The sequence below is a fragment of the Uranotaenia lowii genome, chromosome 2, assembly GCF_029784155.1.
Source record: "Uranotaenia lowii strain MFRU-FL chromosome 2, ASM2978415v1, whole genome shotgun sequence".
Lineage (NCBI taxonomy): Eukaryota > Metazoa > Arthropoda > Insecta > Diptera > Culicidae > Uranotaenia > Uranotaenia lowii.
Window position 1 is genome coordinate 71,846,845 of NC_073692.1, and position 26,678 is coordinate 71,873,522.

Below are 26,678 nucleotides of genomic sequence, written 5' to 3' on the forward strand. Positions count from 1 at the left end.
TGAGGACAAAATTTTGATTTTGGTATAGCCGAAAATGGGGGTTTGGGTGGAAGGATTTTTTCATGCCAAAGATGTTCGAGCCAAATAGGTGGGTGGACAAATTTTGAATTTCGCTTGTGGTCGTAATTTTCCAATTTTTCGTCAGAGAAAGCTTTGTTGTGGGTATGCCGAAAATTTAGGATTTTGATTTGCGCCAATCACGAACTCTCGACTCTACACGATTTGTGTGCGTGCGTGCGTTCGTGCGTGCAAGGACGACAACGAGACGACGGACGATCGAGGAGCGTACTTCTCACCTTATGTGATACGTCAAACGCTCTTTTCTGGTAAATTTCTTCTCACAATACGTGCACCGGTACGGAGTCTCGCCAGTGTGTATTCTACAGGTTGGATCAAAAGAAAATGGGGACGAAATGATTAATCACGTTCCAATACGGAGGAAAACTTTAACCCAGCTTTGAGAGCCTGCCACAAGATCGTACTTCATTTGAGACGATGATTCTTTTTTCTAAAACGCTATCCTCCCTCAATGGAATGGAAGTGAAGAAACACAAGCTTAAAACGCAAACGAAAACTCTACACAACAACACAAAATGAAAACGAAATACGAATGAAATACAAGTGATTGTCGAATTCCCCCCTCTTTCATCGAATATGGTAATGTTGTTTTGTTTGCTTCTCGACTCCTTTTAAGGCGATTTTTTTTCTTTTCCATTGTTCTTAATGACACCGATCTTGTGTCTGTGTCTAGAAATTTGTTTTCCATACCAAAACAACCTTTAAAAGAAGAAGTTTTAAAGTTTAAAAAAAGTTATCGGGGAGTTTGAGTTCCTCTCTCCGTAGAGCCAGGTTACAATTTTCCCAATACCAAACAAATTGTATTCATGGACGACGCTCACCTGACATGATTCGTTAAATGCTCTTTGCGCGTGAATTTCTTTTCGCAATAGGTACACTGAAATGGGGTTTCTCCAGTATGTAATCTGTCGAAAGAGTTCAGAAAATGTGGGTTCCGAATGAGTTAAACTGCCTCTACGTGCTATGTGTATTTTTTTGTTGTTGGGTGCAGCAAATATACGCGTATGCTGCAGTCGCGTTAGATGTATCTTTTTCAAGAAAAAAAAAACCAACTTTTTGCCTAACCTTCAACAAGAACAGGACGAATTGGGCTGGCCAAAAGCGTTTTAACTTTCACGTTACTCTCTCTTCCTTGGTTTTTGGTAGAAGGAAAACTCTAACCCAGCTTCAAGTGTTTTAGTCTTTCAATACATTCGTATAAAAGATTCGCTCCATGTTTCTTAAGAATTGTACAATAAACACTTAATTAAAGTCGTTTGTTACATTTGTATGAGCAAAGTTCTACAGTTTCAAAAGAAAACGCACTATTTTAAACCGAACAGCGGCAGTATCGGATCGAATAGACCTAGAACTGGTGCAATTATCAAAAAAAAAACTCTTCACTCGCAAACAAACGCGCATCGCAGCGAGAAAATTCGTTTCCATCGCAAGTGGATTGTCAGAAGAGCACTGACACCCAAAGCCAGGTTACAATTTTCCCAATGCCAACAGATCTAACTACTAGAAAAAAATTATATCAAAGAAGAACTTGTTTATCAACTGCTACTTGAAAAATATAAAATCCGAAAATAGTTGGTGTAATCTTTTCCGTTATATGATTGCAAAATTTTGACTTTCGTTTTAGAAAAAAGTTCGAAAATTGTTACACTACGGTAGAGAAAAAATTCGGAAAACCCGACGCTCACCTGACATGATTCGTTAAATGCTCTTTGCGGGTGAATTTCTTCTGACAGTACGAGCACTGGAAAGGTGTTTCGCCGGTGTGTAACCTGTTGGAAGAAGGACTTGCATTAGCGTCTCAAGGCATTTGTAGGTCAATCAGTTGTGCCTGGTCCCTCAAAAGGGCCCGGGAAAGATCCGAGTAAGTCCGGCACCAGTATCGAATTGGAATATGCGACACATAGAGAGCTTAAATCTAAGAAAAACACCACAACAAAACACTTGCTGCTCACCTCGTATGATTTGTCAAATGCTCTTTTCGCGTAAACTTCTTCTCGCAATAAGTGCACTGGAACGGAGTTTCGCCGGTGTGTAACCTGTTGGCATCCGAAATATGGCATTCACCGGAAAATCACAGTGGAGAAAGGATTGTTAGTGATTCGGAAAATTGACTGACCGGATCCTATCTCTTTACAAGAGGACGGATTCCGGACATGAATTCGAAAATCAAACACTAAAAAACGATCAGCTCACCTGACATGATTGGTAAGGTGCTCTTTTCGGGTAAATTTCTTCCCGCAATAGGTGCACTGGTACGGAGTTTCACCCGTGTGCAATCTGTCCAGGAAAAAAAAGAAATAAAAAGTGTCAGTTAAGTTGATCCAAGTTTGCATGGAGTATCGATCGAAGAAAAGATCAAATTTGCTTTGTCTGCTTTTGACAGTTGCATTTGTTTCGGTTGAGGAGTCGGCAACAAAATGGCACCAAACTACCAGAAACCCTCGACATCCCGTTTTAATCCCAGCGAGGCTACATCACTGCTGAACTTCAACAATTTAACCCGGAATCCGTTTATAAATTTCACGAGAAGCTACCACCGGAAGGGACAACGCGGAAGCGTAGCCATTCGTAAGGCCGCCCAAGACTGGGCCCAATTATCGTCTACCGAGCGGGATAAATATTACCGACAAGCTCAAGCGGCACCACTTCGAACCCAAACTCGGAACAAAACGTTCAACCGAATTATGAAAGTTCTGGATACAGCAGCCGATGACGAGGGCTCATCATCGACCACATTAACCAAAGTCGGAAAAATGGTCGAAAGGTGGAAACTTCGGTCTTACCGATCCGTTATGTCCCAAATTCACCTCCCGCAGGTCCCGCATCGATCACTTAAACGGAAACGGTGTCCCCAGATGTATTCGTAAGAAACCAGTCCCAAGTTTTAGAAATATATTTTCTATACCAAATTGTAGATATTTTTGTATGAAATAAAATCAAATCAAAAGCAAACCCAAAAACAAACACAACTCAAAGCAGACAAAACAAAAACAACTTCGATATCAATCAAAGAAGACAGAATGCTCCTTCTGTATTTTTAGATGTGACAAAAATTTTATGCTTTGCGACACTTTAGGACTTTCTATACATTATCGTTAGAGAAAGGGGTCGCTTCGAAATTCCCGGAAGGGAAGACACGGAAACGGAAATACTCACCTGACGTGATTGGTGAGGTGCTCCTTGCGGGTGAACGTTTTTCCACAGTACGGACATCGGTAGGGCGACTCGCCGGTGTGCTGCCGCACGTGATTCGTCAGGTGCTCCTTCCGGGTAAAGCTTTTCGCACAGTAACTGCACTTGAATGGCGATTCGCCCTGAGGTTGCTGCTGCTGACGGATGTAGTTTACTGAAAGTAGTAACAGGGAAGGAAGGGAATAGGATCGTGTTTTGTTTTTTTTTTTTTTGGTTATCGGTTACCCCGGGGGCCATCTCGAGTGGGTGCGACAGGCAATTTTCTAGGAACTAGGAGGTTTATGTCGTTTGTTTTAGGGAAGTATTTTTAAAAATTGTTCTGGAAGTTAAGTTCACAATTACTGTACGAAAACTTTTCTTGTTTTCATATTAAAATGTCATTAAAAGCCTCATACAAGAGAGCATTTTTAAGTGGCATGATGCCAAAAAAAGTTTCTTTTTTCCATCTCACCAACTTTTCAAAATTTGGGGAACCTTAAAAACATGCATGAACGTCACATTTAGGTAGGTATATCTGGGCATTCGTTCGTTAAGGCGAAGTGAACATTTTATGTGCCAAATGTCTTCATTGGACTTAGTTATCGTATATGAAGAGCAAAATGTCGGTATACATTAAACGACGTACCAACTTTTTTGTAGGCTTATCATCCAAATATTTAAGTATGACACTTTCTTATTGCCGGTAATTGGGCAACCAGTTGAATATTGAAATTAAATTTTATAGGATCAGCACCATTGAATACAGGATATATTGAAAAAAAACTTTTAAATGTTGATTTCAGTCGTTTTGAATTGGTATTTTTAAACACTATCGAAATAAGCGATATCGATATTTTTATCACTAAAAGGGGACAGTGCCCTCCAAATAAAAGAAACATGTTCACATAACTCGAGAACTGATCAAGCAACTTAAACCAAATTTGTCGTGAGAGAATATTTGGGAACGATAAATGTTTCTATGAAAATATTTGTCACCCTTCCACTTTCGAGTTGGGAAATAGGAAGGAGGCACTCATGCAATTTTTAGAGTAACTCGAGAACAAATCGAGCAATTGGAACAGAATTTGGCTTAAAATGGTATTTGGATACGAGAAATGCTTCTATGATCATTTGAGAAACCTAACTTATCTCAGAATATCATCGATAGAACTTTTCAAAAACTTCAGACATGCTAAGCTAACTCAATATTTCAACAATCACTCTGCAAAATTTTAATAAAAAATGTAGCGTAGTTTTCGAGATATTGTAGTTTGAATGATAAAAGTCCAAAAAGTCCGATTTTTGTAGAATTACTGTATCTCAGGCCACACAAACTCCATAAAGCTCAAATTTTGTGAAATAATAGTTTGATAAATGATCTATCTAACGCAGAAAATTTTATCAAAAAATATGATCAGAGTAAAAAGTTATGGAAGTTCAAAATCGAAGTGACAGTGCGCGTGCTTTCAATTTCTATACAATTATGAACGATACGTTCCATGTACAGAATTATCGTATGAATGTTGAAAAACGGCATTTACCTACCAAAGTGGAGGCAACATACATACATAAATTTCATTTCTTTCTAAAGTGACGAAAACTACACCAATTGGGCGTTATCCGACACCTTATCCGACCACCTGATTTTTAGCCATCTGGATGCAATGCTGGTTGCAGAGAGAACATGACGATGATTTTCTCACTTAAAGCTCACGCGAGAGCAAAATCAGTAAGTTTACAAACATGGCCGGCTTTTTATCATATCCGATTTTAACTGACTTCAGAAACATTTTATGCGTTCTTTTCACTATGCAGTTGCAATTGCGATTCGCAATTACAACATCATTGTAAACGACTTAAGTTATCATTTCTACTACGATTTCATGTTTGCTGGGAGATGTGGCATAGGATCGTATTTGTATACAAGAAATGCCTGCTATGCAGAGGTCGGCATTAAAACGCTATTCGCTTATAAGTCCGCTACATTTTTGTTAACTTATTTCTTTTAAAACTTAATTTTGGGAGAAATTACGGATAAACAAACTACATCACCTTGTGGAGAATAACATTCATCAGCAATCTTGCTCGAATAATTGCCCCTAGTGGAGTTTTTTTTTATCCGTTACTTCACCAGAAACCTCGTGAGAAAATAAATTTGTCAGCAAAAAAGTAGCGGACTAGCGATTAGCGATTTAACGCCAGACACCTGAAAAAAGCATGTATCAGCATTCTTTTATGACTGATTGCTTTCGGTGGAGTTTGTTTATCAGCTAGCATAAAATTTTGGTGAAAAAATATGTGAAAACGAAAGTTATTTAACAAAAACGGAACAGCCAAATTAGCGATTAGCGTTTTAATGCCGAACACTGCTGCTATGATGTTTTGAGACCCCTTCGTCCTTCTATCAGGTATATAGGAAGACGAAGAAGGCCTATACAATTTTCACAATTACTAGAGAATAAATAGAAAAAATGTAACCAAATCTGGCATGGGAGAATAATTCTATACAAGAAATGTTTCTCTGGTAGTTCGAGACTCCTCCTTCCCCAATGTAAGAAGATAGAAAGCAGACAAAAGGTCACCCATAATTTTTTTATAATAACTATTGACTTATCGCGAAAACTGAACCAAATTTTACATGGGAGGGTAAATGAAGTCAATGTGGCATGTGACGTTAATTTGTTACGAAAAATATTTCAAAGATTGTTCGGAACCCTCCCCACATTGGAAGGGAAAGGAGGAGGATTCCATATAAAAAAAAAGGCATATCGAAGGAACTTGTTGAAAAGTTTACTGAGGTATAGAGATAAAGATTGTCCCATAACAATCCGCCTGGGTTCGACCAGACCGAACTGAACGCCATTAGAAAAATTAAAACACTGCAGATTTTAAAACTAATGTAATTTTCATGCATGGCTGAAAAAAAAAGAAAATAATCCAATGGAATATATTGCGTGGGTTATCACCTACTTTACAATTTTCAAATATATGTAGTTAAAAAAAATATCAATATTGAAATTAATTAACTCGAAGAAATGCTGATGGCACTTAGATCGGTCTTGGCGAACCCCGAACAATTGTTGGTGTGGCTCTGCGTGTTGGTTGGTGTGTCAGAAAACCAGCTAAGAGAAAGCGTGGGTTCGAATATAGAGAGAAGAAAAACCTCTGTTTTTTTTTTCAAATCAGAAATTATATATCGTGTCTTCTTCATCATGACCGTATATTCTGTGGCAAATGAAATTTCAAATGCATTGTTCGGAATTTAGTTGTTTGTGACAAGCATACATATGCATCTCATTTTGGTAAGTTTTACACGATCATTTCATAAGGTACATGTACACAGGAAGCTTTCTTAAAACAGTTTTATTTTAAACTATTTTCTTGAACGATTCTCTCGAAAAAAAGACAGGTCCTCGATATTCACCAATCCTCTATTGGATGATCAACTGACCCAAACGTAACTTCAAGACGGAGTTTCGGAACGGAATGTTCAATTTGGAGATCTTGTGGAAGTTCCGAAACAACCGCACGTAGAAACATTATCCAAAACAAATCTTTAAGCTTTCCGATATCATCCAGACCACTTCAAAATAATCGATTAGGTTAGAAATGATCAATCGGTAAAAAAAATCGAGTAAATTTGAGTGATTTGATTGTTTCTGCTGTAGATATATCTACTAAAATGTTAGCTGAGCCTACTAGTAGATTAAAAATATCTTAGCTATAATTTCAAGTCAAATTACTGGAAGATATAATTGTCAAACGACACAACCCCTCTGGATCCCCAAGTAAACCCGCATAAGCACCCCGGGGAAAATCCACAACATAACCGCCTACGAAGCTGCGACACTCACATTTACCATTACTGTGGCCGACGCTGGCCGTAGTAGTATTGGTAGCGGATGATGGCACTAGGCTAGCGGACGGGCCCGTTAGCATATCGGAAGGTAACTTTCCGAAGACTTCATGGTACGACAAAAATTGACTGAGATCCTCGATGTTGACTTTGAACATTTCGACGTTGTTCGGTTTGCTGGGGTCCGGCGGTTCCGGCACGTTGATTTTGACAATCGAACCGTCCGGGCCGCGCACATCCATCACGTGGGTCGGCAGCGGCATCTTGAACTCCGGCTTCACGATCGGAATCGGCTGCTGCGGGGGCGGATGGGCGGGCTGCGGCGGTCCCTGGGGTGGAGGCGCGTGATGCGCGCTACCACTGTGGGCCGGATGAACCTGCATGTTGCCCAAATACTGTGACTTGGTGTGGTCCGAAACCGTGCCGTTCAGCTGGATTGATAGTAAATAGTAGGCAGGTTAAAGTAGGAGCTGCCGAAGGCTAGATCGTTGCTAAGGGTATTACCTGTATGTGTGCTCCTGTAGGCGGTGCAGGATGACTACTGCCTCTACCGCTCGCGGCAGGTCCGGAGAGATTCGTAAGATGCGTTGATCCTAAATTTGGTTGTAGAAATTAAGTTCATACAATAAGGGTTAGGAATATAGGCTAATGGTAAGAAATGAATGGTCGTCTTGCGTCGCGTCGTTTGAAGGGTAAACTACGAGCAAAACTAGTGCACACCTATTGCCGATGATGGGACGATGGGCGCCGAACTGGCACTGGGAGGCGTCGGTCCAGGAACAACACTAGGATTGTGATAGATACCCGGCGCAGCCGGGCCTATCGAGTGATTTGCGTTAGCAGGATGCCGGCTCCCACCACCCTTGGACGACGAAGTCGACGAAGGCTGCTGGTGGGATGGTGGCGGTTGCTGATGTTGTTGCTGCTGATGTGCCGCCGGATGTTGCTGTTGATCCGGCTGCTGATGGTGCTCAGCTTTTGGTATTGGATACACGTTCGAATTTTGAATCAAATTGGTCAGCACCCAAAACTTATTCATCTACAAGAAGGGAGAATGAGGAGATTAGATCATGGATGCCCTGAACCCAACTGGAAGCACTTGCTGCAGAGACGGGCAGAGATTCTAAATGCAGGTGCTTGCTCTGTTTTTTTTTCTCTAAAATTATACTACGAGGCTAACATGGTTAGTTCTACTATTAGTTTGGGTACGATTGTTACAGGCGAGACTTAGTTTGGTTGTGGGTGTTATTACTTCTGATGATTAGGCCCGGTCGGTGCTTGGAGAGCGGCTGACTTATGGTAACTCGATATTATTCCAACTTTGAAATTGCAAGGTCCACATTCGATACACGGAAAACAACACGTTACTTGCTGCACTGGCAAGTGTGTGTGTGTATACTTAGCTACAAGTTATGAACGAAAACGAGAGGAATCATCAGAAATAATGTCACACTGACATGTTAGTAAGATTGCTCAAAACAGCTGTTGCGCTTTTCTGAGATTGCTTTTATAGACGAAGCTTATGATTTCTTATCCTCGATTGGAATACTTCCAACTCAAAAAGTATGAATTTTGAGCTCAAATTCAGTTAGTAACTTCTTAAACAGACTTAAAACAAAAGTTTTGTAGAAAATTCTCAGTGATCAAATCAAAACAAATGGTAAAAAGTCGCATCAGCTGCCATGGCCAACGTGAAAATAGAAATGAAACAAACAACAGCTTACCTTTATAATTAATCAACAAAAAAGAGGATTGTATGACAGTAATCGATTTTAAAAACACAGTTTGTGTTCGTTTTTTTGTGTGAGTGTAACAGAAGGAGCTATTTTTCTATCTTCCAATTATGACTGACATCTGAAATTGTTTTAAAAAGAAGAAAGTGATAAACGATGCATTAGTTGACCGGCCAAGGAAACAAAACACAAATGAGAAAAATCTTAACTAAAAAATGTGTTCGACACGAACAACAACTACACGCTCTAAAATGAATAGATAAAAATAAAACAGAGAAAGGAGAATCTTGGTCAATTGCAGCAGCAGCAACTCACAACCTGCTGCTGCTGTAGAATTGGAAATCAAAGAGGAATTTAAAGCAAAATAATCCTCTTTCCTCACACGGCAGAGCAGTGGCTTTGGTCTGTTGAGGATCGCTTAACAATTGCGCTACCCCCACCGGGAATGTACCTACTTCTTGTTTATGCTTCAGCCTGCTAAAAAAAAAGGATGGCATACATACTCTCCTCAACTCATGGCCACCATTATTCCTCTGCTGCGAGGAGGTGCTGGCTGATCACATCACATCACGATTGACTACAATGTTGCTAGAGGTTTTTAACCTCTCTTGGCCCACCAAACTGGTTTAGAGTTCACCAGACAAAACTCTCACACATGAGATTTATGTACAACACCGTGGTGCTCGTGAGCATTACGCGCTGCAGCTGTTTGTGTGCTCACCCTCGTCTACCCGCTGCCTTTTCAAAACCTAGACGACGACGACGACGACGACGACGACGACGACGACGACGACGACGACGACCATCGATACGAGACGGAGACGGAAAGTCAAAAAGCGCGAACCAGTTCTCCGCGCCAATGTTTAAAATGAAAAAATACATTCCTAACACACCAAAAAGAAAGAAAAAACGAATCTTCCCTCTCCCGAGTAAATATAAAATGCGCGCCGCGAAGCAGCACGGGAAAAGGCGCGTTTCCCAACCGCGCGTTGTCTTTGGCGTCCACACAAACTCACATAACGAGACACGCAAACCCAAAGGAGCTGCTGCCCACACACAATCGACGCGACCCACCGAGGCGTATCCCCCTGGCCGGCGATGGCTGGATGGGATCAAAAACGCGGGTCCGAGAGAAGGGAAGAGCTGTTTCGAACAAAAAAAAAACACCAGACGACGAGAAACGCAGAAAAGGGTACGGCGCGCGCTTTCTACAGCAGTCTGGCTGGTCTGACTCTGCCTTGTTTGTCGTGTTGGCTTCCTTGAGCTCAGGCTCAGACCTCCCACCCGTGTCGCTGACTAACTTTTATTACAATTTTATATGGTTTTTGGAGTTGTGCTGGTAATGGTGGTGGCGGTGCTGCTGACTCTACCGTCCCAAATGTTTTCCAGAACCCTACCATCAGAATTTGTCTCCATGCAGCGTGCTTCGTCGACTTTGACGACGAAAAAAAAACCCCAGCCACTTTTAAGAATCGCGCCCAAGCGAGGAAATGGTCTATGCTCAACATCAGACGACGGAGACACTGTCGACAGTCGAAGTAAGGTGAGCTGAGAAATTCTGCTGGTGATGCAAAACGCAATATATTTCTACTGCGCGAATGTGTGAATGAGATGGAACGAAAACAAATTAGCCAACCTGCATGAGGGAGCATGATGAGGGAGCAGCCTCGGTGCGGCTGGCTGATTGACTGGCTGCATAGCAATGCTGGTACCGATCGACTGGCTGTTTGCAACTACTAACCTAACTAGGTGTGGGAGACGAGACCGTCCACTGAAGGTGGTTTGGACTGCTATTATTCATTTGATATAATGACAGACTATTCTGACTGATAAACGAAAACAAGTAAATGCAGAAGAACCCTGCTTATCCGAGGTGATAAGAAGAAGAAGAAACTAGAATATGCAAAATCGCTCGATTACAAAAAAAAACTATTGACTATGGAATTTATTCGAAAAAAATGTAACACTCTGTTTTGTGAAAACCTTCTGAATGCACGGAAAATGATTGATGAAATTTCCAGCGAAGTTACCTGATAATGTAGTGTTTACATATGCAAATTTTTGTGATATTCTGTCAAGTAGTTTTTGAGATTGCGTCCAATGGAGAAATTTTTCGACTTTGGTTCTTGGGCAACACGTGCGCCATCTATAATGCATACTATGAACCATCTTTTTTTCAAATCAAGGCTAGTTTTGATTACTTTCGCTGTTTTCTGAAGCTTGACTTTCAAAATAACTTAAAATTTTGAATTTGGTCAAAGTTATAACAAATTGTCCTCCTTCGGCACAAAAACAACATATTTGACATTTATTTTCACTTCACCACCGTTTTTGCGTTATGCCACGATTCCAAATCCAACTTAAACATAGTATAAACTTTGTGGGACCTATTAAAGTGCTTTGCAGAGAAAACGGTCGCATTTGGAGGCAGTCTTCCTTGTATTTTTAGCCATTCATCGTGTCAATCGTTATGAAAGACTGAGTAATTCGCAATTTCCACACATCGTTAGCCTCTTTAAGTACCAGACATTAAATTTTTCAAGTGTTCTTCAATTTATCTCTGGGAATTATAGGCGAGACTTGTCAACGAAAAGTTTCTGGTTGGAAATCTACCAGATAACCACTAAAGAGTTTGTTTTGCTGTCCATTACGAAATTTTTCAAAATATCTCCCCACAAGCAGTCTAAATATTTTGCGCACAATTTCATCACCGTATTTTGTTTATTTTAGCAGTGGACAGCTTTTCTACCTTGTAGAAATGAAGTCAGGCCTATTTACTAGTTTACATGGTACATTGTTTAAGAAGTCTTAGAGGACCCAATAATTAGCTAAAATTTGAATAAAAGTGAAGATAACTGATTCCATGATGTGAGAGGTTTTTTCAAGCAATAAAGGCAAATTCCTATCGCTTCATGGAATCGATTATCTTCACCTTTATTCAAATTTTAGCTCAATATTGGGTCCTCTAGAATTTTTTAAAAAATTTACCATGTAAACTTCGGTTGAAAATTTGGTTTCCAGCTGTTTTTGATTCTCCCACTGGAACTTTTCTGGATTTTCTCGATCCTGCCCAAAAAAATTTGTCAATGAACTTCAGTATTGGGCGCTATCTCACAAACCACTAGACAGATAGTCACTATATTTTGAACACGTACACATTACATTACAAGGTAGCTTCACTGACAATTTCAACAATTTCCATCGAAACATCCAAAAGCTATTCAGAAAACAAAGTGTTGCATTATTTTCGAATACCCTCCTGTTAGCATTTTGTAGAATTTTAAATAAGCTTTCAATTTCATTTGAAATAGATAAATATCGGATATTTGTGTGAATTCGGTGGCATGGATAACGCGGAAGCTTGGGTAACCGGAGCTGACATAAGCGGTATGTACGTCGCCCATGGCTCAGAGGATTGTGTTCAAGTCTTCTGAGCTATCGGCAATCGGCATATCAAAATAGTTACACAAACCTATCTCCACGAGATATTATTAACTTATTCAGATATAGCTTTGATATCAATATTCTGAAGGTCTTATTCTAATGCACCAGACAAAATTCTGTGGTAGCGTGCGCGCCTCTCAGCCTGCAGGTCGAGGTTCGCATCTCCTGGCTGGTACCCAAACTTTTCAAGAATTGTTCAAGTTGGAAACAACACGATCAGTAAAGCATATCAAAATAATAACTCAAATATATCTTACCAACATATTTATATCCGATACAGTTATAATTAAGTACTCAAAGTTTTGATTTAAGTTTTTTCAATATGATTTATATCTTATTTTAGACTTGAATGGGATTGAGCTCATTTTCAATTATAAGATTTTTGTTCAGATTGTCATAAAATATTATGATCATATCTTATTTTGATATACATACAACTTCTAATGAAACGCGGACATTGGAGTTAACGGTCCAAACCGAACTTCAATGAGTTTCGCTCGTCAGCTTCATGAAATTGAATCTTTACTTGGGAAACCAAAAATAAAGTGTGTGAAGGTGTGTAGAAATTCTGTAGAAATCTGTAGAAATTATGTTCGAAGCATTCATATCTGGACTTAATAACATAATAACATAAATATAACATGTTAAGTTTTGTTACACTCGATATCAAACTATGCTATCTGAATGAGATATAATCTTTTTAATCTTGTTAGAATATCGAAAATTAATATTATTAAGCTATACTTGTATAGATTTTTAGATATAAATTGAGATATTTCAACATCAAACGAGTACTGAATTATAACTGATTTTGATAGAAAATGTTGAATATCTAAATCATATCTATATCATCTTGATATAATTTTGTTTTTCGTTCCTGTTGGAGATAAGATCGAATCTCGGTCACTGCGTACAAAGTACACTTTCTATGGGTTGATGATTTTGAGAATTTGTAAGATGCTAGCCATCATATCCTGTAAAAAGTTCATCTAGTGTAAAATTAATCGAGGATTTCTTGGAGGAAACATCAAGTTTATAGAAATCCTATATGTGTTTGTGTTCGTTTTCTAACTAAAAATAAATTTCCATGTTGGTAATAATGATACACTAGGTAATTGAATGCTATTTACGACCTACAAACGAAATTTAAAGTTTCAAATAAGTCACAGGTAGCTTCTTATGAGCGTTTGAGGAGCTTTTTCAACGATTAGCTCTTTAACTCTCTACTGCATACGAGCCCGTATATGTCCTCGAAATTTTTCCACATTCTTTAATTGAAGTACTGTAAAAAAAATTAAACAGTTAAATTGCATCAAAAATTCAATTTATGGAATCTGGATTTTTTTTTAATTGTATCTCATTCCTTACACAATTAAAACTATTGAAAAAACGATTTTGTTTTTTTTTTTTTGGAATCTAATTGGTTAGTTAGAGCAGAGGTCAATAAAGTTATTTCCGTTGAAAAAAAAAATGTCTCAACGGATTCATAGTTGCGCCTTTTGGTTTTAAGGGGTTCATCCTTTCGAACGGTATAAAAATTATAGTCCTCGATACATTACAGAAATGCTTAATATTATAGATTAAAGTAGTAGTACATGCGGTTTAATACCATCGTCCAATTTTGCTCTTATTTTACATATTGTCTTTCTAGGGACAGGCACTAGGGACAGGGACTTGAGAAATTAGGGCAAAAGTTTTTATAGTTTTCCAATCAATGAGGCACACACGTTAGTAAAAATAACGAAAACTGTTTACTGCATTCACGATTGGCCCTTTTTATGTTTTTAAAAATATTGAGAACGTTCTTTGATTGTGTCAAAAGAATGTTCATATAGTAAATTAATGAAGCTTCATAACAAAACGCCACACGATTTTTGTCTTCAAAATTTACCGAATAAATTTTTAATTGTTTTTCATGAAAGGCAGAAATGACAAATCAGAGAGTTAAAGGCACAATTTTCCCGAATGTTTTGGATAACGCGACCTCTTTTCTAATGTTTTCAGGGTTAATAGCGATTTACCGCTTTGAAATTAGGAGGTTTTTCCCGGTAAAAAATGACGATTTTCCCGGTTTTTATTATACTGATATTTCAATATAGAATTAAGGTAGACTGAAAAAAAACAATGTAAAGCCCTAAAAATTTTGAACAATTGTTTCCCAAAACTTGTTAACCGGAATGAAATCATGACAAATACATCGACGACGACGTAGTCTTTTTGCATCAAATTGACAAGTTTTTATAACATTGGGCAAATCCAACGAAATTGGCGTCTATTCATTGTTTTGCTCCACAATTTAAACAGTTATGCACAAACAAGTCCGTTTAACTTGATCTGGAAATTTCAATGGTTTTGGGGTTCTTTTCAGCCACGATGAGAACTCTTTTTTTTTAGAATTGAATGTAAGAATGTAATAGAAAAAAAATAGTTTGTATAGAAATATGTAGAAAATGATTGAAATCGGGTTTAACTTCTTTTTGAACAAATATAAAGATATGTTTTAGAAAAAAGAGGTTTTTTTCATACAAAAAATATTAAAATATAGAGAATCGTTAATAAGACAGGGGTGAATTTGATTCGTTTGAATATAAGATATAATTTTGTTATCAGAGTAGAGACCTTAGATTTCGACAGGTGCTTGATACAATTTTTACATAAACATATTCTCCAGCTCAGGAACCTTTAAGTAAAAGTTTAACGCAGGAAGAATGAAAAACAGAATACTGGCGATATGAGGTTTCGTTCATCAGGCCAATTTAAACGAAAAACTTGACAACAACAACAACATTGAAAACAATATTTTTTTTTACTAAAAAGTTATAAAAACGTCTTACGCTGCTAAAAAATGTAATTGCTTTTTGCATTAAATAATTTATTGAAACATGTTCATGTATATCGAATACTGAATCATTTGACCTTGAAAACTTAACTGGTTGTTGGAAATTAGATAACTTTATATATCAGAAACCAATGGACCAAATTGTACAAACTTAATATCATTGAGTTACAGAACGTTTTGTATTTAGTTGCAGATTGTACTTCCATTAATTAATTGAGTTATGCATTCTTGTACGCGCAGCACATATCTCGTGTTTGGTCTGCAATGAGTTAAAAAAAGCGATTGAAACTTCGTTTGTTTACTAATGAACGAAAATAAGACTTAGACTTAGTGTTCTTGAGGTCAGTACCAAGACTGTCGAAATCCACTTTAACATTTAGAAATTAATTTAAAAATATTTTTGAAATTCCATGAAAATTTCCAAATATAACAATTTTTCCGGCGATGTGCCGAAAATATCCGGTTTTCCCAGGTTTCCTGGTGAAAAGATGAAATAGCTAATATTTTCCGGTATTCCTGGTTCGCTAGAAACTCTGCTCACTTTACAAAAAATGTGAATTTATTTAAATGAATTTTCTTGGCCGAAAATTTCACTACTGTCCTCCGTTGAAAAGGTTATTCGTGCGATCCTACGTATATCTGCAATTTTAATACTATTAATTAAAATATGTATTTCAAAAATTGGTTACATGCCACTACAATTTTTTTGGGTATTTTAGCTAATAAACGAACCAAAATCCAACTGAAGCTTAGTTGATTACAGCAACGTATCGTTAGAATATAGTAAGATTGTACTGAACAATCGCTTATGCCACAGTTGTTGTCTCTCGAAAATTCATACACAAAAAAAAAATTAAAACAAGAACCTATTTTTTCCCGACTAAGCAGAACCAAATATCAATTTTGCATTGTCACACCTCCACCTCCCTCTTCATTGGAATTTTTGAAAAGCCCGAAGAGGAAAAACAAAAAAAAAATTAAGTATTATATGAAAAATTCAATCAATTAGTATAAAAAAATCAAACAATTTCAAAATCAAAAATGGAAAGCCGTGGAAAATAGAGATTTTAACCTCTTGCATTTGTGATTTTTTCAAAGTTTTGGTATAAAATATTTGGATTTTTAAATTTCGTTCGTATAAGTATGCAAGGTTTTTCCTCAGTTTATTGGTTTTTTGAACTGTTTTTTTTTTCTATCTCCCGAACCCTCGAGATATTTCGAGTCGAAGTGACAAAAGGAGAATTTTAAATTTGTGCTGGCTTTATAGACGTTGTTACATATAAATAACTTGAGTAGATGTTGTTGCCTGAATCGATAGCAAACAGTAACCAGGATGAGCTAACGTCGAATCGAAATATGATGCCTAACCAATACCTAAATAAGGCATTTAGACCTAAATAAAAGCAATAATTGGTTTTGTATTATGAAAGAGCAGCAGAGTAAGATGAAAATGATATCAATTTTCAGTGATGAAAAATCAGTGTTGAACATTGAATCGAACTGACAACAAACTGCAAATTTGTTTGTTACCGGCAGAATTTGCGTATTTTTGACTGTTGATTTTTTAATCATTGCAAAAATAGGCACCATTTTTTGATAACTGGGTGTAACTTCAAAAACCTCCTTTCTTCTATTTAACTATTTTTAACAGTTGAGTCGCCGCGACTGTTACACTCTCCCTTACGCCTGGGGAACGAATAAACTCGGCACAATAACCGTTCGATTTCGGAAACACTAAATAAATGTGTACGGGCGTGTTGCCAAAATCAAACGGGGTATGTTTAACAGAATCTGTTATCCAGCAACAGTAAACAACAGAATGTTTTGATCTGCAGCCAGTACAATAAGCTGGTAAACAGCGAAATCTAAGGGGGCGAAGAATATATTCAGACATACGCCGACCTACGGTACTCGATTTCCTGAAGATCCCACACCTAGTTACAGAGTGTCGCGTGGTACCTTCGTTCTCTTCCTCAGTGCAACATCGAAATAAAAAAAAAAGATAACAACAACACACATTACACAGCTCATGGCGCGGGAACTTATTGGCCGGTGAATCTGTCTGTGCGCGGTGGCACACACAATCAACTAGAGAGGGCAAACGGAGAAGATACCGTCGTGTTGTGTTGGAAACGAGCATATTGAAATGAAATCGAAAACGTACAATCAACAAAACTGTAGATATGCTAAATATTCTCTAAAGTAAAGTAAGAATCAAGAAAAAAATAACATGTAGGTTCATATGTCAACAAAAAAAAGGTAAAAGTATGGAATGCTTACATCAAAAGCTCTCCTCCGGTGCCGGTTGTGTTGTTAGCGGCGCTGCTAACAATGTTCTGTATGAAAGAAGATGCCGCTGCTGCCGCGGCACTCGTGGCCGCACCCCAACCAGCACTCTTCAATCGGTGCTGCTGTTGTTGATGGTGTTGCTGCACTTGTAGTAGTGTGGCCGCCGCCACTACTTGCTGCTGTTGCTGTTGTTGTTGCTGCTGCTGTTGATGTTGTTGCTGTAGCGGCGGTTGGAGGTACTGATAGTGGTGGTGCTGACGGTGGTGCTCCCGTTCCAAATGTGGAAGAACTTGCTGCTGCTGCCGGAGAAGAGGATTGCCCGAATCCATTTGCCGGAACGGAGCCCCAATCCAGAAGACCACCCTCTAAATCAACAGACACACACACGTACACAATCACACGCACTTTTCTCGCTGTGCTGTGCTTTGCTCTTTGTTCCGGGGCACGGACAGATTTTTCTGTCGATTTCTTGCTGCCGGATTTCTTTTGCACTCACTTGTCTTCTCTACTAGCTAACATTTTCCAATTAGATCACAGATCATTAGCACTAGTTTTACTCCCACTTTCTTGCCGTTTCGTCACCTCGCGCTGCCAAAGATTCTTATTTTTATTTATAGACGGCTGAAGCAGCGGCCGCCATTGTTGTAATTATGAACACAAAAAAGAGCAAAGTGTAAAAAAGAGGAGCACAAAACTGGGGGACTTCTGGTCGAAGGCCTGCCCGACCGAGTCAAACCCAACATAAGTTACGAGAAGATGGTGGCGGAGTGAAACACGTTATGCTCCCGTGATGGGCCTACACCGCGCTACTGCGGCTGGTCGGTCTGGCTGAAGGTATGCTCTTGCTCACTCGTTTGCTCGCTCTCGTTCAATATTTTTATGCTCGGCGATGTAAACTTTCCCCTCTCTTGGACTTTCCCTCTCAGAAGGCGCGCAGGGAATATGTGCATGGATTTCGAGACACCCTCACACTCTCACACAGGAGAAGGATGTTGGGCAAGCAAAGAATTCCTTCCTCAATCGGGGGCGGGTTATCTTTCTCAAGACCAACTGATAAGCGTTTCGGTTTGTTTTGATTTTGTCTTTTCGCAAAGCAAGGTATTATTGTTGTTCGACTTTCTTATACAAGTGTAGCAGTAAATTTTCGGATTTTAAACATAATAACACGATGTCTTTTAAGAACGATTTAAAGAAACGATCGGCAACTCTGAAAGTTTGGCACATTATACAGGAGCCCATACTTTCCTATAATCCAACGCACTATTCAGGAAAAATCAACTCCCGTTTTTTTTTAAGATTTGCGAAAAAATACACGTGAAAGTTTTTAAAATTTTCACTAATTTTAACTAAAATTTATTCCTATAAACTTCAAATTTTGCGTTTTTAAGTTTTGAAGTATCAAAATTCACTTGAAAAATAAATAATAACTTAAAATATTTTAATAAAAAAGATATTTTACCAAAAACTATAAATTTCAAAGTTGTAAGTTTATCATTGATCGTTACATTGTTTCACTTTTACTTTTTACATATTCATTTGGATGTGGTTCTAAACACAAATATCTTAAAACTTACTGTTTCGATTATTTTTAATTGGATTATCATAATCAGCTTTGTTATTATGAAAAAAAAAATGGAATTGAACGGCCTTCTGATCAGCTCACAAATCATCTTTTAATCAGCAAAAACAAAAAAAATCTTTTCTCTTCTTTCTAAATTCGGTCACTACCATCCATCTTAATTCTTCCTATCACCTCAATTCATCTGAATAAATTGCTTTGTGTTTGACATTGTTTGATATATACCGGCCCGCACGCCATTTGTGATACACATTTTACTTATTTGCTTACTCAAGCAATCAAACAACCTAATGGAAAAAAATTAGTCCTGATACAAGATTTGAACCGCGACCCTTCGATATGATGGCCAAACATGCTGCCACGAGGTCACGCATAGATGTTGCCTTACCAGCAGCTAAAACTCAAAGTGGTAATAAGCTTCCCTAGAATACTTGCAAGGTCAGCCAACTTGAACTTGAACTTGGAACTTGAAGTCCATGGAAGGCTATTTGAGACCCAATTGGTAGCTTAGCTTTTAAACTGAAGGGATCTGATTGACATGTCACAAAAAAGCTATTTAAGGAACTTAGTGGAACTTGAAGTCCGTGGAAGGCTATTTGAGACCCAATTTGTAACTTTTATACTCAATGAAAGTGATTGACATGTCACAAAAAGGCTATTTAAGGAACTTCTTGGAACTTGAAGTCCATGGAAGCTATTTGAGACCTTATTTGTAACTTTTATACTGAAGGGATGCGATTGACATGTCACAAAAAGGCTATTTATGGAACTTAGTGGAATTTGAAGTCCATGGAAGGCTATTTGAGACTCAATTTGTAACTTGTTTGTATTTACCTGAAGTCTCCTCTAAAATGTGGCAAATTTTCAGATATGCTGATTTTGTCTTTTTATGGGTCCCAAAAAAGACACCGTGAACCATGTAATATGCAAATTTCTTCTTTGATGAAAGCGATGTATGTATATGAAAAATTTATCGAAAGGTCAATTCAATTCTTCCTGAACGATATCCAGTAGTGTATCATAGAAAACATAACACAAATTTCAAAAATTTAATGAAAACATTATTTATCAAACACGTTTAAGTATGTAATTGATCATTAGAGTCAATGTACTTCAAGTCAATGTACTTAAAGTTTCACAAGGTTTTATTCTTTGGGCGCTATTTTACTATTTATTAACCCTTCGTTTCATAAAGTAACAAATTTGCAACTTTTAATGCATGGAAAAAGTGAAAAATTGTAAATTTTTTCGTGATGTACGGATTATTTTTAACTTTAGTTTATTTTTAAGAAAAAAAAATCATGAAATGGAGGGTCATTGGTTTGAAATACATGAGTCTTGCGTAACATTTCGAAAGAACGAAACTGCCAAATGTAATGAAACCGCATTTCACTGCTAATAATTCAACTTTCACATGTCCTTGAAAAATATGTATATCTTCAAAAATTATCAATTAAAAATTAAAATACATATGTTGGTAAAAAGCATGGCTGTTGTAACATGACTTAAACGTTGTTCCCAACAAAAAAAAAAAATAGAAAAACATGCTTCGGAAAAAAACTGTATCAAATGCTCAAAAAAATTTTTTTTACTCAGTGCCTAAGTTGGCTGAGGTTAGAAGTTATATAATACATTTTAGTCAAGATCATGACTCCAAAAACATTAAAAAAAAGTGGTGTTGTGAATAATCTGAGAAATTGACAAAAAGTTTCATAATCAGCTACTTTTGAAAATTCCACAAATCTCGCGTGAGCTTTCATTACGTCGAATGAAACAGAAACACCGAACCGAGAAAAACGCTTCTGAAATTTGAAGAGTGTTTTTCAAATCCTATTTTCATTCCGTCGCCGATAACCCTTCAAAAAATACGCAATATTCATGGAAACTAATTGTGTCAGATATTCCACATTATGAATTTAATTTTTTGCAATTTTTAGAGCTATTTTTTAATCATATAGGAACATACGACATATTCAAACATAAATCGTTCATACGTCTGAACACATTCGTCGTTTGGAGGGGAAATTTGTTTCATTCGTCTCTTTTCTTTCGTCCTTTGATTCGTTCAACTTGCACTTACGCCCAAATGTTTCTGATGCAAATACTATGGGAAATTTTCAATTTTCTCGGCGTAGTGGCTGTTAAATAAGTGAAATATCTAGTGTAGCGGTAAATTGGTAAGTAAATGCATAATGAAATGTGTGAATCGGGTGCGCCATCGGTCAAACCAGCTCGCTGCTGCTGATCAGCTTTCTGTTGCCGACCAGCTGGAGGGGAAATTTGTCTCATTCGTCCTTTGATTCGTTCAACTTGCACTTACGCCCAAATGTTTCTGAGGCAATTACCGGTAAATTTTCAATTTTCTCGGCATAGTGAATGTTAACTTATTGAGTTGTCGAGTGCAGCGGTAAATTTATTAGTGAATGCGTAATATAAGTGTGAATCGGGTGATTGGGTGACTAACAGCAGCAGGCTGCTGCCGCTCAGCCTGATGCAGTTAGTTGATAGGTTTGCTGCTACTGCTGCTGTTCGGTTTCTTTTCCTTGCTGCATTATTTTACAGCGTTCGAAAGCCTGCTTGAGTATCGATTTAAGAACGCTTGAAAAGAAGAATCTGAAATAATATTCATTGCCAGGTTGATATTCTGAAAACCTCTACCTGTATACACTTGTTTGCTCATGGAATCCATAGCGAATGTGCTAGGTTTTTCTTCCTCTGCACATTCGCCGTTTGGAAGAAGGGACGTAAGCAACATTGAAATTGGCAATCAAGGTTTTGTTTCATTCGTCATTTTGGAAGTCTTAAATTTTATATATTAAAAGGGTTTAAATTGATTGTTTTATCAATCACATAGGTAGATAATGTTATAATGAAGCTTTTTTAGTGAATATCTCAGTTTTTCAAATTTTGTTTCATTCGACGTAATGAAAGCTCACGCGAGAAATATTCTGTGTTTCGTATGTTAAAGCTCAAGTTGATGGACTGTTGTCATCTCGTTTAGTAAATTTCCGTATTAGGATGGGGATGACCAAGAAATTTTTGGTGACAAAAGAAGAAATTGATATTTGTTCCAGTCTTAACCCATACATCAGACAAAGCATTATTAATAATTTTTATCAAATTTTATGCTCAATTTAGTGAATAAATCAAAAATGTACCTTTTTACTAATCAGTTTTCATGTTTGTCGTGAAAACAAAGTAAAATTATATATGTAACCAGATAAATGATCGACTGAATAAAAAAAATCATACAATTACCTTCATTTCCAGGAAAATTATAATAAGATGCATTGTACATATTTAATATTTTTAGAAACAATTTACATCACAGCTTTATTTTTGTATGATGACACTACCAAAATAAACACGGAAACACTGATAGTGGTATCGATTTTGTTCGATCTCCCGTTTTTTTGAGCGAAATTCCATATTTTGGGAAAAATCACCCGAAGAGCACAATAGTTGATAGCAGCCGAGAGAACGAGAGAAACTGAGAGTGGGGGTGATTGCCGAATGAAACCCGTCCCGAGACGAAGAGCGACCAACAAGCAAGCCAGCCAGCCAACCAGACGCACGAAATGTCATTTTTTGCCTTCTTTGATTTTGGTTCCCTCCCTTGCTCACTTCTTTCCTCTTGAGCTCTTGTTAGAACACTCTCACTTGAACAACACATGCAAATCGCGTGCGCCAGCTCTTCCTTGCTTCCTCTCACTCGCACTAACACTACCTTTGAAAAACAACACATGGCACACGGTGGTACAGCTGGGCGGTACGATTCCGAAATATGGTGAGAAATGTCACAAGTAACATTACGAATGTTTGTTTTCAAATAACTTTTGGTACGATTAATTTTTTCCCGATGTTCAATAATTAAAGTTTTAGGTTAACACTTAAATTTGCTGAATTTTTCAGAAATATGAGAACTGAAAACTACCACTTTTCCGGAAATCATCAGAAAAGATTCATGACATTATTATTGAATTTGATTTGTCTTTAATCTAAATTCGCAAGATAATCAATGTTTCTGACTGCGCACTTTGTAACGAACCAGAAAACTTAAACCACGTTCTAATTTGGAGGATCTTTTCAAAGCGCATAATTTGATAATTGATAATAAAGCCCTAAGTTTTGTGATTACTACTGCTACAAAGATTTCCTTGGATTGGAACTTTGCTCTTGTGAAATTACAAGGCTAAAGAATAATAAAAAAATGAAATGTTAATGATTCTAATTTTAAGCAGCATGCTCGACGGAATGAAAAACTAGAATTATATTTTATTTATTGCTGATCCACTCTTTTTTTCTATTTCTGCGATAGCTGATTTGGGCTCCCGTAGGGTACCACTGTAAAAAAAATTACAGTATTCAAGAAAAAAATGAGCACTGTCCTACATAAGGATTATTTATCGACTGAAATTAAATCGGATGAACAAGCGGAAAACATTGAAAGATGATTTAATAAAAAGTTGTCAAACAAACATGTATACCAAATATTATTATCGGTTTATCTATTGTTTATAAAACAAAAAAATATGTTTGCCTTGAGCTGGGTCAATCAGCGGTCAAAATCACGGAAAAATGAATAATAAAAAAAACCTGTTTGCGATGGGGTCAACCAGCGGACAAATTCATGAAAAAAAAATGAAAACCTGTAGTTGTTTAAATAAGTTTAGAGTTCAACGACACGGTAGCGATCATTCATTGAATATTGGATTTCGTGCTATGTTTTGCAGTCGGAGTTATCCGTATAAAGTTTAACTGAAAAGCGGTTAGCGTGTATAAAACTGTCAGATTTTATACTGATTTGACAGATCGCACAAATTTCGCAGTTATGAGTGCGCAGTTCTATTTTTTGCGATGCGAATGGTATTATTTCCTATAATAGACTATTCACCGTACACAACTCCTTTTTTTAACTTCTCATATACGATTTGTTACATTTTAACGACAACATAATTGAATTCGACCAGCATATAAAGTATCAAAGACGCATTTATCGCATCAAAATCTTCGTCATGCCAAATTAGTTAATTCTCAGGCTATGGAAAAATGTGTTTTCAATAATGTAGATTGTTTTTTGTTTTGTCTGGGATTTTAACGCTCGTAATTAATTCAATCTCAATGAATACTAAGAATAATAATATTTCATTCTGATGACTTCATGTTTTGTCCTCTCTTGCAAAATAATGATTTGAAGATTGATTCAAGAATTTACTTCTTAACTTTTCAATGAAATTAGTGAGTAAGAGTGAATTTTTTAACTGTGGTTACTGCTCCGGCTAGCCTACCGCACGGAAGGCTACCGTCGCGCGATTAGAAATTTTCCCAGTAACCGCAATATTTACAGAAATATGAAAGACATGTGGATAGACAGGCATTAGTGAGTTAATATAAGAAAGCCTGACAGGTGTTGAAATTTTAGGCTTGATGAAAAGCTCCCATGAATTGTAACGCATTCGCTCTACACTAGCTATGAATTAAGGAAATAAATTTCGTAACTGTATTCTACAATAGTATCAATTTTTTGGATCTTTTATTTTTATTTTTTATGGAATGAAATCTGAGTTAACATGTTTGTTCAAGTTATTTAGGAACCATTAGACAATTTCATCGAACAACCACATTTTTGTAATTGTACCCATTCGATTATTTTACCGCCATCTGAGCCACTGTGACACGACAAGTTTTTCAGGGTAGGGTAGTGAGACGCATAGGTATTATAGAACACTAATAAAATAACATCAATAACAGCAATCCATGAATCGTTTAGTCCACTGCTCTGCTAGTCAGTCGTTGTGCGGGGAGCTTGTTACTTTTTCAGATTTTAGGAGCTCCCTCTCAGATTTCCCTCAACTAAACTGGGCGCGGGATATTGTTCGTTCACTCTAGCCTACCCAGCCGGACGGGCGGGAGGGAGATCGACTAGATTTAAATTCACGAAGGCACAAAAATCATTCCCACTATCTCCCCTTCCCTTTCTTTTGCTCGGGAGCAGCAGCTCGTATTACTTCACTTAATTCATTTCGCGTAGAGGGAAGAATCCTATTTATTCCATCGGAAAAAATACAGGGAAAATTGTGCAACATTTTTCTGTTCCCGATGGAACGGACGAGAAAATCACACCAAAAATTAGGCAATAAAATTTCACACGATCGGTAGCCTCTGGTGGCCACTAATCCGGGCACTCGGCACTTTTTTCCCTAAAGGCAATCTAGTCTGCACCGAGATCGAGTCGACCCGACGACGACTGTCATGGCGACCTTTTTTCCTTCGCCTTCCTCGCGCACAGCAAATCACGCAAACGAAACGCGACGAACGACGAGACACGGCCTGCTGCTCTTCTTTTCTTCTGGCGGCGGGGGATTTATATTCCCCAATATATTCAGACACGGACGAAGACCACTGACTTTGCCGTCATTTTTGACCACTAAAACGGAACTTACCACGTCGTAAAACAGTCGCAAACGGCTCGCCAAGGTGGGCCACTTCCGATGGAACCACTTTGGACCGGATCCGAAACGGATTGCACCGGGATTCTAGGTAATATTTGAGGACCGCGCGAGACTGAACCTTCTTTTGCCTACTATGGCTGCTGCTGTGTCAAACATACAAAATTTTATCGACGCCGAGAGCGGAACGAAACGACGAACGAGACGATGATGACGGCGTTTCAGAGCAAGAGGTGAGAGAGACCTGAAACGGGATGGGAGGATTTGGAAAAATTCTCTTTTTTTGGTTACTGCTTTTGGTGCCGGATTGTGAAAAGTATTGTGCTCAGTGAAAATGTTAAAGCTCGATAAGCTTTAAAACCGGAGTAACAGTTTTGAATTCTGTAAGCATAAAAATAAGATCAAAAAATTAATCTAAAATGATTGCACTAGTTCACAGATAAAAGTTAAACAAATCGTATCATTCGTTCATTTCTATGAAAGGTTTGTTTAAGATAGATAGATGATTTAGAACTTTTTTCAAACGATTTCTTTTTCTAAACGTACACAAAAATCGTTTAAAAAATAATCCAGTATACACCAAGTTACCTTGAACACGGCTTTTCACACTGTGCAAAAACAATGTTATACCGTGTTTGTTTTCTCTATTTGTACTTTCCGAGAGGCGATGAATTTTTTTTTTGTAACTTTTATGTAACATCAGAGCCTGAAACTTCAGTAAAACCTTTGTTCAGCCAAGTGTAAACTTCGGAATGCCATGTTTAAGTAAATACGCGACTTTTGGTTGCATAGGACTAAGGTCCCATGTTTCCAGTCTGAATTTCCATTTTTTCATGTCACATATGTGTCATGTCACTTTTTAAAGGGATTGAGATTTTACATTGTTTTTCATTGTTAAGACGAAAACCATTGTTATTACAATGTAGAACCATGGTCTTGGTCTATTCGGGATGTCTATAAGGGTATATACGGGCGATAGTATTGGCGAAAAATTGGCCTCAGCCATAACCTCAAACTTTGATGAGCTGACGGCCTCACCAGTGATGCTAGGTGCGTTACTAAAATCAGTATTTGTTTTTTTTAAACTAATTATAATATTTCTGAATTGATTAAATTTTTTAACAATCATCAGCTAAACGTTTGAATTCATTACGGGGCGTCTCTAATAAAATAGATGAAGATAAGCCATCTTCCGCTAATGAATTTTCAAGGTGAATTTAAAAATCTGAAATATATTTTC

The 26,678-nt window shown here is 37.6% G+C and overlaps 2 protein-coding genes across 2 annotated transcripts in view; both read right to left on the reverse strand.

The window, feature by feature from the left end:
• LOC129748473 (zinc finger protein 845-like) overlaps nt 1–8,307 on the reverse strand; it is a 47,207-nt gene extending 38,900 nt beyond the window's left edge. Inside the window, exons 1-10 of the mRNA XM_055743115.1 lie at nt 8,286–8,307; nt 7,826–8,144; nt 7,610–7,698; nt 7,104–7,536; nt 3,235–3,424; nt 2,272–2,355; nt 2,031–2,114; nt 1,764–1,847; nt 900–983; nt 297–380 (exon numbers count right to left, since the gene is read on the reverse strand). Coding sequence (XP_055599090.1) covers nt 297–380; nt 900–983; nt 1,764–1,847; nt 2,031–2,114; nt 2,272–2,355; nt 3,235–3,424; nt 7,104–7,536; nt 7,610–7,698; nt 7,826–8,144 — 1,451 coding nt within the window. The 5' untranslated portion in view covers nt 8,286–8,307. The remainder of the gene's footprint in view (nt 1–296; nt 381–899; nt 984–1,763; nt 1,848–2,030; nt 2,115–2,271; nt 2,356–3,234; nt 3,425–7,103; nt 7,537–7,609; nt 7,699–7,825; nt 8,145–8,285) is intronic.
• Nucleotides 8,308–8,377: 70 nt separating this feature from the next.
• On the reverse strand, nt 8,378–25,601 carry LOC129748476 (putative cyclin-dependent serine/threonine-protein kinase DDB_G0272797/DDB_G0274007). Its single transcript, XM_055743117.1, has 4 exons — nt 25,433–25,601; nt 17,402–18,010; nt 8,830–8,959; nt 8,378–8,508 (listed from the first exon to the last, which is right to left on the reverse strand). The coding sequence occupies exons 2-3, from the start codon at nt 17,737–17,739 to the stop codon at nt 8,947–8,949; spliced, it is 351 nt and encodes a 116-aa protein (XP_055599092.1). The 5' UTR covers nt 17,740–18,010; nt 25,433–25,601; the 3' UTR covers nt 8,378–8,508; nt 8,830–8,946.
• Between the last annotated feature and the right edge of the window lie 1,077 nt (nt 25,602–26,678).

Excerpts from the sequence above, each read along its gene's own strand:
- LOC129748476 (XM_055743117.1), bottom strand. The coding sequence starts at position 17,739 with ATGGATTCGGGCAATCCTCTTCTCCGGCAGCAGCAGCAAGTTCTTCCA.